The 15752-nt window shown below is 38.7% G+C and overlaps 1 protein-coding gene and 1 pseudogene across 2 annotated transcripts; one reads left to right on the forward strand and one right to left on the reverse strand.

The window, feature by feature from the left end:
- LOC117495161 overlaps positions 1 to 15752 on the forward strand; it is a 527883-nt pseudogene that overhangs the window by 341351 nt on the left and 170780 nt on the right.
- Positions 187 to 14877, reverse strand: LOC117495806. Of its 2 annotated transcripts, none has more exons than XM_034147340.1 (7): positions 14323 to 14870; positions 12737 to 12879; positions 8742 to 8858; positions 6183 to 6215; positions 5028 to 5052; positions 4497 to 4547; positions 187 to 206 (listed from the first exon to the last, which is right to left on the reverse strand). In XM_034147340.1, the coding sequence occupies exons 1-7, from the start codon at positions 14606 to 14608 to the stop codon at positions 202 to 204; spliced, it is 660 nt and encodes a 219-aa protein (XP_034003231.1). In that variant the 5' UTR covers positions 14609 to 14870; the 3' UTR covers positions 187 to 201. The 2 variants fall into 2 exon arrangements, with proteins under 2 accessions (XP_034003231.1, XP_034003230.1); XM_034147339.1 differs by lacking the exon at positions 187 to 206 and adding an exon at positions 2544 to 3277 and having other exon boundaries at positions 14323 to 14877.

Below are 15752 nucleotides of genomic sequence, written 5' to 3' on the forward strand. Positions count from 1 at the left end.
TATAGAAACATATTTTATATAGTACTTGAGGGTCTGTTAAAGTGTGGAAGGTTATCTAGCACAATCTGGATCACTTGAAGACAATTCTTCTCCCCCCCCCCCCAAAATGATGAAGCTAACATGTTGCTGCATAGCCACAATGACCTACCAACGGGAGACAAACAATGTGTCTATATCAGGCAAAAAATTGTTTTAGCGCACCTAGCCTGGGGAAAAAAGTAAAAGTAGAAATATCTCATTGTAAATACTCCTTTATTTGATCCACTTTAAAAGGCTGAGAAGTAATAAAGTTCAAAATGGTCTGAAAAATATGAAAGTAAGAGTAGTCATAAGCGTAATCATTCCATGGTTATCTATTAACATATGTATATGTAGATTATAATAATTCATCGTCTTTTCTAAGCTGATCATATGTTTTATATCAAGAAAATCAATCTGCAAAATAATGAAAATGTGACTTTACGATCAGTAAATCTTTGCACATTGATTTTTGAGACAAAGTTAATTTACTTTCAAAGAAATACAATTGAGAAGTTAAAAATCACTTTTATTAGCATACAACATTTGCATTAGGCCATAAAGATAAACTGTAGGCAACATCATTTCATGGTTAATAATGCTGACAACAAAACATTATTTTGTATTACCATACCCCAAAACCTTTATGTAAAACACACAAAATCCATAATCATTTAACTTGAGTATTGGGGAGTTGTCATTTTAAAATGGTAACTAACCATTAACAGTTTACATCATTTAACTTTATCAATAGTTCTCTGTCTTTAAAGCTGCATTCATTATTGTTGTAATGTGATTAGATCAAAAGAGACTGTAATTGAAAGGGGGTCACTCCTTGTGATGAATCCATAACCGTGCAGCTTTACAGAGCTCTTTAACTCCTTTTGGGTTTACTCGGCAACAGTTTTGATAAATGATCAATTATTCATTTTCTTATATTAAGCAAAATATTCCAAACATTTGCTGTGTGATTATATATGATGGCAAACTTCATATCTTTACGTATTTTACTTTTTATCTGTTGTCAGATAACAAAGTTGTCACAGTTTTTGTTTTTTAACGTGCTTTTTCTTCACCTCAAAAACAGTTAATACAGCTTTAAGTAGCAGAAACTCCAAATAAAAGAGGATATAAAAGTAACAGATTCAACCCTTTAGGATCTAACAGCAAAGATGTTAAAAAAACGTGATGCCGATTACCAGTTAAACCCAAGTCCAGGAGCCCTGAGGGCATACAACTGACATCTGCACAAACTCCACGCTTGTACGTTCATTTTAGTCTTTGTATCAAACATTGAACTCTTCTGTAACAGGAACTTTCAGATAATATATATATATATATATATATATATGTATATAGTATAAATTATTATAAATAAATCTCCCATCTTACACAGAAGGAAGATCAGTAACACTATCAATCAGTAATAGCTCTGACAGTCCACATTATGGTACTGTCAGATAACCTGATTGAAAAATCTCTCCCTTATTTTGTTCCAAATCCCTTATTCGTCACCATGGATCAGATGTTGGGTTTGAAGCCTGTTTTGACTGTTGCAGTAGATGGAGCTGAAAGCCCTGACACACCAAGCCAACCATTGGTTAATGGGGACTGTTATCGGCTACTGTTGGGCCTTTATGGCTTACCACCACAGTTATGCACAGGGTTTGTGGTTGTATAGTATTTAAACTTATCTACATCCAGGATAAAGAATGCATTTCTTTACCCCAGAAAATGGATCTGGAGAATACTTTCCCCATACTGTGAACATATCACTACTAGTAGAAGTCAAAGCAATCATAACCTTACTTAAAGGGGACCTATCATGCAAAATGCACTTTTGTACGTCTTTTATACATGAATATGTGTCCCCGGTGTTCCAGGGAACTCACCAAGTGTCAGAAAACACAACCCTCTCTATTTTCCTCCATACCCAAATCTCTAAAAAAGGGGCTGCAACGGATCTGATAAAAACTGATCCAGATTTGAACACTGTCCTGACGTCAGGACGGTGGCGCTACGGCTATTGGGCCAACTCCACCAATCAGGAGGAGACAGGCCATTGCCGTTCGAAAAGCGCTGGAGACGCTGTAGTACATATGCCAGGCCTGTAAGTGGCGCTGTAGTCTGCCACAAAAGCAGCGAAGAAGACTTGGTTACCATGGTTACCCTTCTGGCTTTTTTTCTCCCTCCCCGAGGCAAACGTTTGCTCCCGCTGCAATGCAATCCCTCCCCGTCGAGGCAAGCACTGTAATTCTCTCCGGTTAGTCCACCAGCAGATGACAAACACCCACCCTTTAAAACAAATGAATAACGACTCTATATAATAAAACACGGAGGACGGAGATCTCTTTTTCTCCCCCTCTTCTGACAGCCCAGCAGCTGATCAGAGCACATCTCCCCTCTCCTGCAGGGGGGCGTGGTCAGCAGAATCAGACCCGTAGACAGCAAACAGCACATAGAGCGAAATGAGGCATGGCTAAAATGCATGATCTGTTTGGTATTTTGAAAACAGAAACGTATAAATATACCTTATATAGGTATGGCCCTACAATATATCATTTAAATGTAGCATGATAGGTCCACTTTAAAGTTGATATTTAAGTGGGGGATTCTAACTAATGGAATTGACGTTGTGTTGGGAAGCTAACAAAAGGTCACACAAAGGTTTTCCTGCTTGATTCCCCCTTGAAAAGGATGACCAAGCACAGTGGTTTGCTGATTATTCAGCAAATCTGACTCCAAAAGCACCATTTCTTTCTTCTTTAAAAAAATAACATAAATCTTGTTATTTTTCCATGAACTTTTTAAACAGCTAGCTCGTCTCTTTTTGGCTCCTGGACTTCGGAACAAAGTGCAATCACACTTCATATGCAATGCCTGTATGCCTTCATCCTTCCTCTCTCTGTTACTTAAAAAAACATTATAATGTAACAAATCCCATATATATAAACATTTCCGGTTAACATTTTGTGTATATGTAGCCCTCTATTGTCTGTAAGGCACTGACCTCATTACATACAGTATGAAAAACAGTGGTCAAATTTAGACTAGAGGTCTGTTTTTATCTTTTAGTTGACGTCCGCCATCTCCACCATGACATCCTGTTCCTCAATATAATTCACCACAGGTCGACAAGCTTTTTTCTTTCTGCATTTGATGTACAAGATCACAGCCATGAGGACACCGACACCGACACTGACAACACCAAGCAGAATTTGCCAGGTCAGATTATGATTATGATTCGCCATAGGGGTCACTGAAATGAGAAATAGGAAACAGGTCGTTTTATGCCATTTTTATTTGACTAAACCATTGTAAATGAGTTCTTAGCAATGCTGGCACCCTGGTTCTCTGGATGGTCTGTCTGTCTCACTACTCTTAGGTCAACATTAGTCTAATATAGCGTTTTCAATCAGTTACTAAATGTATTGGCGTTAATCACAATCAATTGGTAAACTTGGTAATGTGATTGATTTGCGTTAACGTTCCCGCACTTAGGTTTCTTTGTGGTCATGTTGTGTCTCTTCCTGTTTGCTGTCCCTTTGAGTGACGTGTTGTGAGTGAAGGCAAACCAATGTTTTATTTAGGTTTTCTCCCCTCTTTGTTAAACTCACAGTTGGGATTAAATATGTGGTACATTAACCTGGCTTAATGAAACATTTATGTAGGCACTTTATTGAATAATTATAACCAGATCGTTAATCTTTTTTAAGAACCTAAAGAAGATATAGAAATTAGCAAACAAATGCCATACTTAAGCTATTAAATAATAATATAATAGTATTCATATTCTATTACCTTGATACTGTAAAGTGTTAACATATATTACAAATCAATAGTAATAACTACTGTCTGTTAATCTGTTCAGAACTGTTACATCTTTAATCGGTTATTGTAATGTGAAAACCCCATATCTCTGTCACACAGTCAGGTCCAGAAAATCAAGAACAGGTTTTGCAACATTGTCTGCTGAATATAAACCACAGTAGGGGAATTCCTTCAGATGCTGTAAGCAAAACTAACTGCTTCCTGATAATCAAACAAACAAGAGTGTAGCATTCTTTATTCTCGTCCACTGTGCTTCTTACAATTGACACTTTGTGGGTGAACTACAAACTGAAAGATACAGGAAGACTCTTTTCTTATCTACTTGAAATGTAGCTAGAAGGTAGACCACATATGATTTCCTTTGCAATATATTTGCTCTTACTCTATTTTATGTATCTGTATTTTAATGCTCTTTATTCATTATTTAATTTATTTATTGAATTACTTTATTTGCTGAATTAGTTTGTTTTGCTCTCTATTGTAGTTTTCTTCTCTGCTTAATTTCTAGGAGACAGGGCTGTTATACATGTTTCAAATGTAAGAAATGTAAACTGCTGTCAGCAGACCATTAAGTGGTATTAACACACGCAAAGCAATGGTCCTATAATGACAAAGTTTAGTGTATTTGTCGAGACGTGTTGACTCACCTGGGGTTGGTTGAGAGGCCTTAGGATCCCAGATAGGGCTGCTGCAGGTGTCTGAAAAAAAACAGTATTTGTATTGCTAAAAGAGTAAAAACTCAGAGAAGAAGATGAATTTGCATTTCTCCAGACAGATACTCCTATAAAAACAGGGGGATGGAAAATAACTTGTTAAAATCTTTAGTATTTCTCTATATTTCTTTGAACCCTTCAATCTACTCTTTGTCTCTTTTAGCCTTTGATAATGTCAGTCTGCTTTAACCTTTGCTCTCAAAGTATAAAACAAAATGACATTAATTTTTAAAGGAGCCTTCTATAAACTGAAATTACAAACTTTTCAATAGCAGTTAAAAAGCGGAGTATCAGTGTAGGTTATGAAAGCTCAGTGGTGTTTTAGTTTTTCCAACTTTATTTGAACCTCCCACATAATTAGTAAAAAGAGTCTTTGACAGTTACAGGAGGGGGGCGGTTTACAAATACTCACATTCAAAATATGTTTTTCACATTAAAGTTTCGCAACATTAATGCGATACTTACATGTGCAGTGGGCTCTCTCGTCGGTCTAAAGGAAGAAGGAGATACACAGAGAAGGATATAATTAGAACTAGTAAATATTCAACAGATTTTAACAACTGTGGACAAACACAATGCTAACATTCCGCAAAGATCTTCAGGTTAACATAACCGCTGCTTTGGATTTGTAGTCAGTTACTTAAAAATGTAACAGATTAAATTATTATGCGTTTTTTCAGGATTTGTTCTGTACAGAGACAGGAAGTGCACACTAAGATTTTCAAGTGTGAGATTGCAAAAAATGTGGTCATCGCTTTTTGCTGCTTTTTCAGAATAATAATGAGCTAAACACTTTTAGGGGCTTCAACTGTTGGTCAAACTAAAAATATATTTAAATATGTCACCTTGAGGTCTTAGAAATAATGTTCGGCATTTTTAGCTTATTTCTAAACATTTTCCAGATAAAAAGGGAAAAAAGCATACATTTTTTGGCCATAAAAAACACGAGAAATAGCAGAATTTACATTAAAAAAATACCTATTTGAAGAAAAACTATTTGGCCTATATCAGACAAAAAACGTTTGAAGTATTTTATATAATATAGTTTAATTTAATATTTTGTGCTCATACATTTTTTGTGGGCTTTCATTTTTTAAGAGGAGTTTTGGTAAGGACTATTTATCATCTACCCGTAGTCGGGGACAACAGGTGAGCTCTTTTAGCCGCACTAAAATAATACAAATACGCAAAAAACCTGACAAAATGTACTTTCACTTTAATCTATCTCCGTCATCCGGTCAACATTTTGAATGTGTCTAATACTATGTGTTTATGACTAAATACATGCAGAAATAATGACATTCCCATCAGCCTCAGATTAAACTTGGTGTTTAATCACGAAATATAAAATAAATAGATTAAATATAACTAATACGATCCATTTTTAAAATGTTGTTGGGATAAAAAAATGCGGATTTGGTAACATGTTCCCTTATATAAACGCTATCATATAAGCTGGGTAAAAGTTGCTTGTTATAGTTTTACTGAATTATGTATGCATTTTCTCATGTGCTATAAAATGCAGTAACCAGTAATTCAAGTAGAAGTATAAACTCTTGAGAGATGATCCAAAAATACAAAGTGCCGGAAATTTGATTTCAGAAAATGTGTGTTACTCACCAGTCTGTTGTCCTTTGAGGAATCCGAATTTGACTGAAGAAACATGGAGAAGAAAACAGTAAAATGTCAGATAAAATTATGGATATTTATTTTTGGATTTAAGACCAACTGGTTTAATATAAAACAATGCATTATATATATATATAATTTGTTTGTGTTTGTGATTCCATGTGTTTATTTTCAGGTAAGTGCAAATGGAGCCAACAGCAGCATGTCAGAGATGAACCTGGAAGAGGTTGCTATGGGACGCGACGCATAATGAGGCCATGTGCGAAATGTTGGGTTGATTTGTCAAATAGTGCTGTCACAATGTAAGATTTTCTTATTACTGTTTCTGATAACTGGTGACACAATAACGCTGGATATTATCAGGATATCTACAGACAATCTTTAAGTCTGTTTTTATAGTGCAATTTGGCTCTTTTTTTGTCAAATTATGTATACTTATATTACAAATGAATAAAGGTGAAGAGAGAGAGAGTCTGTTGCATTATATTTTCTAAACTTATCCTATTTTTATTTAAAAAATTGCATCTACACCATTGTTTAAAATGTTGGAATTTGCTGTTATACAATGTTTAGCTTCTTTCACTCAATAACAACTGTTTAACAAAGACTAAAACTGTATAATTCCGACACTAATTGTGAAAAACTTAGAATAGAACTTGAATCATTTCATTCCAGTTCAGAGGTGTTTCAGTATTGACAACTATTCGTTGAACCTCCCACATCATAGTATGCCTAGATTGTAGGGGAACTCTTCATATGTGACATTACAGAAATAGAAATATCTTAAACTCCCTCTGTGCTCATGCTATCAGGAGGCGTGTGGCGCAGTGAATAGAGCGTTAGTGTTCGGATCAAAGGAGCACAGGTTCAAACCCCACTGCAGTCTGCATGTCGTTGTGTCCCTGAGACACTTCACCCCAAATTGCTCCTGTGGGGAAAGTCGCTTTGGATAAAAGCGTCTAACAAGTAACATGTAATGTAATGCTATGTGACTTTAACACATCTGAAATGTGTTCAATATACTCCCATCTATGATTTGAACTGTGATCTTAACCCTTGTGTTGTGTTCGAAAGCTGTTACCGTTCATGATGTTTGCGGGTCTTTTTGACCCATGATTTATCTCAGTCCAAAACACTCTAGTAAAATAATTACTATCATCCCATATTGTTTCAACTACATCATAACTAACTTATAATGCATTCATAACCGTACAATCCTGTTGTAATTTAATTTTATGGCCCCAAACCACATTACACCACATATTGCACACGTGCATGCATATGTGTGTTCGGGTTCAAGTGTTAGTGTACATATTCTTTGTGAAAGGTCGAGTTCCCGTGGGGGAGGGGGGCCAGAGGGAGGGGAGACCAGGTGCATGTTGCGAAAAACTATTGTTACAGTGGATGAAGGGGGTGGGGTGGGGGGGGGGGCGTGTCTAAAGTCAAAGATGAATCTTGATTGGGCCAAATCTGACCCAGAGTCACCCAAAACAATGCTGCTGGGTCCACCTTCAGACTTGGCTAAAATTGTCAAAATCAGTTCTGTAGTAAAAAACAGAGCTCATGGTTGTGGCACCCAAGGCGCTGCTCCAGAAGGTTGGTGATTTCATCCTCGAGGTCGACGGCTGCTCCATCTCCCCATCTCCTGAAGCCCGCAACCTGGGTGTCATCCTCGACTCCACCCTTTCCTTCCACTCCCACGTCAAGTCTGTGACCAAATCGGCCTTTTTCCACCTAAAGAACATTGCCAGACTCCGACCGTCACTCTCGGAGTCGGTTGCCGAAACCCTAGTTCATGCGTTTGTCACCTCCCGCTTGGACTACTGCAATGGTGTCCTGTTTGGGGTTCCCAACAAAACCCTGGACAAAAAAACTGTGCTGCTAGGGTACTCACAAATACAAAGCCGTGGCAGCACATCACTCCCACCCTCATCCACCTCCACTGGCGGCCGGTCAAGTCCTGCATATCTTACAAAATCCTCCTCCTCACCTACAAGTCCCTCCATGCCCATGCCCCCCAGTACCTATCGGACATCCTCCACCCACATGCCCCACCCCGGAACCTGCGGTCTTCAGACTCTGGCCTGCTCACCACCCCCCGCACCAACCTGCGAACCTTCGGGGACAGAGCCTTCAGTGTGGCAGCCCCCACCCTCTGGAACGCTCTCCCTGCAGAGATCCGCAACATCCCCACACTTGACGCCTTCAAAAGGGCCCTCAAGACCCATCTGTTTACTAAGGCCTTTGGCCCCTAAATCTATCTGTTGTTTTGTCTGTCTGACTGGTTGTCTGACTGCCTTTTGTTTTGTTATGTTTGTTTTTGCCCTATTCTTCTTTGTTAAAGCGACCTTGGGTCCCATGAAAGGCGCTATATAAATCCAAGCTATTATTATTATTATTATTATTGTAGTGTTTATATAGCTGTTGTGGAGGATATCATGAAGCCTTGTTCCGATAAAAAAAACTAGAGCGTAGTTATTATATCATTTTAACTTGAAACGGGTCACGGGAGACCCGCACACAACATAAGGGTTAAGTGAATGTACTTACACCACAGGTGCTTGTATAGTCAATGTTGTCGTGGCATAGTTTCGAGGTGAGGGACTGGTCCGTCAGGCTCTGGACTTTATTTTTATCGTAGACCTGGTTCCGGGCGAGGACTACTCCCTGGGAAATAAAAACACAGACAGCCGGGTTCAATAAGACGTCAGATTAACTAATAAAGCACAAAGTTAGTCGATTTTTTATCTTTTGAATGACAGTTCATACAACTATTGCACTACTGTCACAACATTTTGTCTTTTTTTACAAATAAGAGTATCCTCTCTTGTAAAAGAGCATAGATTATGCAGATTCTTTGGATTTCAAAGCATCTGGTTAAAGTTATTGCGCCCATATAAATGTTATATGTAAAATGTAATTTCACATTTTACAGTTCGAAGGCATGTTTACTGCTTGCAAAAAACAGATTTCACTACAAAGGTTTTCCACACTGATGTGAAAGTGTGGAACGACTCCCCCTTTTTTTTAAGGACAGCAAACATACTGGTTTAGTTCAAATGAACATGGTAAACATTATAACTTCTAAACAATTAAATGTTAGATTTGTCATTGTGAGAATGCTGATGTTAGCATTTAGCTGTAAGCAATGCTGCTTGCATGGCTTAAAGCAATGCTATTTCACTCCCGCAGCGACTACCAGAGAGCTGAACTCACAACATGTTATCTCTAGTTTCATTGACAGTTGCAAGGTCAAATGTTATGAAATGAGTGACTGATACTATCAATATGACTAAACTGTGACAGACGCAATGAAGAGATGACTTAGAGATGGTGATTCAAACCTAAAAGTCTCCATTGATTTGATGAGGATAATTGTGAACCGACCACTCTGTGTTAAAGTCAGCAGGAGAGGGAGTTAGCTGTTAGCTGATAGCTGTTAGCAACCAGTGGGCAGGTCAGTACTAAATACGGGGCTAACAGCTAACGTTAGCAGAGCATAGAGTTACATTGTGATGGGTTAAAGCTCTACCCTTTCATGCATGAATTATGAAAACCTCAGTCAGGATTTTTTTACCAAGTGTTATTATTGCTCTTGGGGCATGAAAAACAAGATTTGACAATTATTTATTTTTTTATCTATTTTTTTAAAATAGATTTTAATATGTCCACTCAGGTGGACAGTATGCGTTCAGGGTTTGAACTGAAAATATGTAAATTTGGAAAAAATTATAAATAAAGATGTGCAAACTTAAAATTACATTATAATAACATAAGTATATTGATTTCAAATCAAATCAAATCAAATCAGGTTTTATTTATAAAGCACATTTAAAAGCGATTTTTGGTCGAGCCAAAGTGCTGTACATGTAATAAAAACACATTACTACAAAACACAATAAACGACAATAAATTACAACAGATATAACTTAAAAAAACAAAATAAGAATAAAACACACGGAATAGTCAGGAGTCGTGCTCTGCTCTAACTAGAAAGCCAGAGAGAAGAAGTGTGTTTTTAGTTTTGATTTAAAAACCCCTAGGGTCTGGGCCGACCTCACATGGAGGGGCAGAGTGTTCCAGAGCCTAGGGCCAGCTGCTGCGAAGGCTCGGTGCCCTCGGGTTTTTAGCCTGGTCTTGGGCACTACCAGCAGCAGCTGGTCAGCAGACCTTAAAGCTCTGGCTGGGGTGTAGCGCTGGAGGAGTTCAGCTACAGTATATAGGCCGGAGCCAGCCCATTTAGTGCTTTAAAAACAAATAAAAGGATTTTAAAATCAATTCTGAACCGAACTGGAAGCCAGTGTAGTGAGGCCAGAATAGGGGTGATGTGGTCGCGCTTTTTGTGACCAGTCAGCAAACGTGCAGCAGCGTTTTGGACTAGCTGTAAGCGTTTGATTGAGGCCTGGTCCATACCCACATACAGAACGTTACAATAGTCCAGTCTCGAGGTTACAAAGGCGTTAATAACCCTTTCTAAGTCTTTAAAAGATAAATACGACTTGGTTTTGGCCAATAGTCTTATTTTAAAAAAGCAGGATTTTACTACGGTGCTGACCTGCTTGTCAAATTTAAAAGTGCTGGTGAATGTCACTCCAAGGTTCATGACCGAGGGGAGGATGTTTTTTTTGATAGAGCCCAGAATATCAACCGGAGAGGCTGGAGGTTGCGGTCCAAAAAAGATGACCTCGGTCTTGCTCTCGTTGAGGTTGAGGAAGTTTTTGCTCAGCCAGGATTTTATCTCTGCAAAGCAGTCCATCAGCTGCTGTAGTGAGTGTGTGACATTTGCTTTGAGAGGCAGATATATCTGTACATCGTCGGCGTAGCAGTGGAAGGGAATGTTATGTTTTGTGAGTATTGAACCTAGGGGCAGTATGTACAGTAGAAAAAGGATGGGGCCCAGAATCGAGCCTTGGGGAACCCCACAGGTAAGAGGGGCTTTGGCAGAGGAGAAGGCACCTAGCTGTACCGAGAAGCTACGGTCTGTCAGGTAGGACCTGAACCATGCAAGGGCAGAGCCTGTGATGCCAGCGGACTGTTCAAGCCGTGACAGCAGGATGCTATGGTCCACAGTGTCAAAGGCAGCTGTCAGGTCTAACAGCACCAAGACAGCTGGGCTACCTGAGTCGGCGGCTAGGAGCAGATCATTAAAAACTCTTAAAAGGGCTGTTTCAGTGCTGTGCATGGGTTTGAAGCCAGACTGGAACTTTTCATGGATTCCATGCGTGGTTAAAAAAGACTGCAGCTGGGCGTAGACTACTCGCTCCAGGGCTTTTGATAAAAAAGGTAGCTGGGAGATGGGCCTAAAATTTGCGAGAATGGAGGGGTCGAGATTTTTCTTTTTAAGGAGTGGCTTAACCACGGCATGTTTGAAGGCAGCTGGGACACATCCTGAGGTAAGAGAGGTGTTTAAAAGTGCAAAGATTTACGGCGCAAAAATATATTGCAGATGAAATATTTTCAAGAATAACCAGGGCCAGGGGCCAATTTGAGGCCCCACGCACAGTTATTTGATGAGTGCTAGTGGAGCCTCGCAGCGGCGAAACCGTGCCGCGCCACCCTAATTGCACCACATAAGCACATAGGTGCGCCTCAGATGAGGCCCCCCTCCGCAAGGTGTGGCCCCCTCCACAAGGTGAGGCCCCACACAGTCTGCGTGATCTGCCTGTTGGGAGGGACGGCCCTGGGTACAGCAGCAGCAGTACCAGTATGAATTGTAGTTGAAATATAGCCAGTGATGCATGACGTCCACTGTAGTGGACAGGTGGTTAATCATGATTTCCTGCAAACATAAAATCAATACTTTGATAATTTATGAATTATATGATTCCTTAGTTGTTACTTGATGTCACCACATTTGTTATACCTGCAGGGAGCGCTTTCCATGAAAGGATTGGCAAGATATAGATGGGTGACTTGGTCCATGTGGCTTTCTGTCGTCCATCTTGGTTTAGAGACATGTATCATGCACTTACACTGACTTTCCACTGAGTAGCAGTGTATGGGATGATGCAATAGGGTCCTATGTAGTGGCTGATGGTGCAACTATGCAAAAAAAAACAATGCATATACAAGAAAACACCTTTTGAATAGCTGTCCACTGTAGTGACCTCTATGCATGAAAGGGTTAATTAAAACTAGTATCGGCAAAAGGTCAATTATATTGTTTATAACACCAAATACAAAATGTGAGTTTCCTGCTCAAGTTTTTTTTAACCCCATCTCGTTAGAGTCCTAGTGGTAACTTCTTTCTGCACTCTGTAACAGTGATTATAAAAAAAAAACATATTTTCGAATGTTCTGTGTCCATAAATACAGGTGAACTAACAGGTGATCTGGCCAGGCTTAACCTGCAGGGGGGATTGAACTCCTACTGGCACTGCTCTCAGGGTGTCAGAAACACACAAGGGAGGACACCAAAATAACTTTACTGTGTAAAGAAGAATTTATGGCTCTAAGATTGCCTTATCTGACCCAGTGACGATAAAAAACATCCTTCAGTCTGATCCTAGCTTCCTAAACTGTGTAAACTGGTTACAATGACTTACATTTTTGTCCACCCAGCTGGTATTACAATCGGAGGAGCGGGACAGTAGGTGAAGGAACCCATCTGGTGTTTTGGTGACGTTGCAGGTTAGTTCTGGTGAAGCATCTGCTGCAGCTGCAAGCATCACTGCAAGAGCTGAGAATGCTGAAAAGAAGAAAAATGTAAGTTATTAAAAAACTAAATTCAGACATTAACATGTTAACTAATTTCTTACAGGAATGTCATGAACATTATTATTGTTGTTATACATTATTAAGATATTGTAATGCAGATGCAATGCTATTATTAGCAAGCTAACATGCTAACTAGTAACTCTGTTGTCAAGCCATACACATGCAAGTACACAATGAGGATGTATGGTATGTACAATGTTCTTTCTCTGGGGCCAGCGATGCTATATTCAACATTTGCAGTCCACACATAAATGTCAATTTTTACTTCATACTTATTTAATTTTCCGGACTGCTAATGTGTTATATAGGTTTATGTAGGTGCATGTAAATGGTCTGCAAAGGCTAAATTCCCCAAAGTTCCCTCCAGAGGTAATTTCTCTCCCACATACTCCCCCCCTGCCTGAAACACCTGCATTGGACTCCTTTGTTTACTTCCTTAATGTAGTGACATCACAATGTAACACTCACGCTTCTATTTTCAAGCGCTCCAACACATTATACGTGATAGGCTATGTGGCGGGACATCTCTAAGACCAATCACAACAGAGCCGGCCAGCTAACCAATTAGAGTAGGTCGGGCTCCGGTTTCAGACAGAGGGTGAAAACAAGCAGCATCAGAAAAATAAAGAGCTTTTTGAACATTTAAGCATATACACATGTCCCAGAAGAGGCTCAAATTACAATTACAACAGGGCTCCTTAAAGGCATTAAGACAGACAAATGTGGATTGGCCAGGACGCAAGCTGATTTTTATTTTGGAGACTGAAATTCTGAATATCAAGAAAGAGGAAGTCTGCAGTGAAGGAGGAACTGAGATGACAGGAGCTGATTAAGAGGTGAGTCGACCTGCTTATCACAGCACATGTTTAATAGTTTGAGTTTGTTTTATAATAACATATAAATACAGATTAGCTGCACGTACAGTATGAATGAACAGCAACTAAACAGAGCTGAGTGAAGCGGGAAAGTGTTTTGGTAAGTAGATAAGCTTTGGTTTTTCAAAGATAAACTCAGTGTGTAGATTAGATTCAGATTAGTTGATCAAAGAGCTGTCTCGCTATTTAAACATGATATTTATCATGGTCAACACTATGCTGGTCTATGCTGGTTTTTTCAGCAGGGCGGTCCCTTATTATTATTTACCTTAAAATGTTTTCTGTATTATTACTTTGTCTTAACTTTTAACCCACCGACCACATGCATTTTTTTTTTTTTTTTTTTTACACAAAAAAGTACAATGTCTTTTAATTTACATGTCTTTAATGTGATTTGATTCATGAAATTACAATTTATTTGTATTCTTTTTTTCAGGTTTACATTTGAAGACATTCCTGAAGTGTCATTTAACAACCGACTCATAAGTCAGTAGCTCGGTTTGACCTCTAGATGCGTAAAAACAACTTTTTCAACTTACCGACTGCAAAAAGCCTAAATGTGGGGTTAGTAACTTTGAAGTTCATGTTGTCGGCGGAGAGAGCATAAAGAAGTGTGGCGGCGATGGTTGTAATAAGGTCTACTTCCGCATATTGAGATGTTTTATAGACGAGAGGGCGTAGCTGTGGAAACTTTTGGAAAAGGGAAACGACAGATGACGTAGCGATACATAACATGATATCACGAAAGTGGAAGTGATGTGTGGAAAGTAACTGTGTAGTATGGCGCATCCAGAGCATAGACTGTACAGATCCAGAGGTTTTCATACTGTGGGACGAGGAGCGGAGGTACTGCAGGGCAGGCGCGTGCAGCGTGGGAAGAACTTGTAAACAAACACTGGTTGCTCGAAAAATCACAAAATACGTTTTTAACAAACCCGGCAGTTAAAAGAAAAGCGGACGAGCCCACGACAAGCTCTCTGTCTCGTCTGTGTGCGGGGTGGGGGGGTAAACACGTGCAATCTGCCCAAACAGCTGGCCAAAAGTCTTCATATCCATGCATAGTTTTCGAGAGCTTTGTTGCCCCAATTATGTGTAAGGTTGAAGAAGTACTCAGATCTTGTACTTGAGTAAAAGTAGAAGTACCAGAGTGTAGGAAAACTCTGTTACAAGTAAAAGTCCTGCATCAAAATGTTCCCCAGGTAAAAGTAAAAAAGTATTAGCATCAAAATATAGGAAGTAGCCTACCGGAAGTAAAATGACTCATTATGCAGATTGGTCAATTTCAGAATAATATGTGTTTTAATTATAATTATTGATTCATCAACGTTGGTAAAGGTGCAGCTAGTTTTAATGACTTTGTATACTGCAGGGTAGCTTGTGAATTTTCTCCAGGTGTAACTAAAGTCTGATTTAAGAGTTGATTATATTTCACACCAATAATCCAAATCTGTAAAGTAACTAAATGTATGAAATAAATGTAGTGGAGTAAAAGTACACAATTTAACTCAGAATTGTAGTGGAGTCGAAGTAGAAAGTAGCTTAAAACGGAAATACTCAAGTAAAGTACAAGTATCTCAACATTGTACTTAAGTACAGTAGGCTACTTGAGTAAAGGTAGTTACTTCCCGACTCTGATGCTACACTAATACTCCATCACAAGTGAGAATCCTCCATTTACACATGGTAAAAGGATTTAAAAATGAATCATGATCAGGAAAATGTACTTGAAGTGTTAACATCAAAAGTACTCATTGCAGAAAAAAACTATTATTCAAATAATTAATTATTGAAAACATATTTTAAAAGAAAAGCAGCAAATATTCACGTTTAATAGGAAACTCATTGTCAGCGGTACCTGAATATCATGTTGTATATTTTAATCCACTTCAAATTAAAGGTTTAACATTTTATACTTTTGGTGTTAAAGTTATATTTATAAAGTAATTAAGCTGTAGCATAAATGTACGAA

Source organism: Trematomus bernacchii, unplaced genomic scaffold (genome assembly GCF_902827165.1).
Source record: "Trematomus bernacchii unplaced genomic scaffold, fTreBer1.1, whole genome shotgun sequence".
NCBI lineage: Eukaryota > Metazoa > Chordata > Actinopteri > Perciformes > Nototheniidae > Trematomus > Trematomus bernacchii.

What these genes read in the sequence shown, in the direction of transcription:
- LOC117495806 (XM_034147339.1), bottom strand. Translation starts at nt 14,608, where the DNA reads ATGAAAACCTCTGGATCTGTACAGTCTATGCTCTGGATGCGCCATACT. An exon ending in ATTTAGGCTTTTTGCAGTCG is followed by an intron (nt 12,880 to 14,322) that starts GTAAGTTGAAAA and finishes TCTTCTTTTCAG; the next exon opens with CATTCTCAGCTCTTGCAGTG. An exon ending in CGAGAGAGCCCACTGCACAT is followed by an intron (nt 4,548 to 5,027) that starts GTAAGTATCGCA and finishes GTTTTTTTTCAG; the next exon opens with ACACCTGCAGCAGCCCTATC.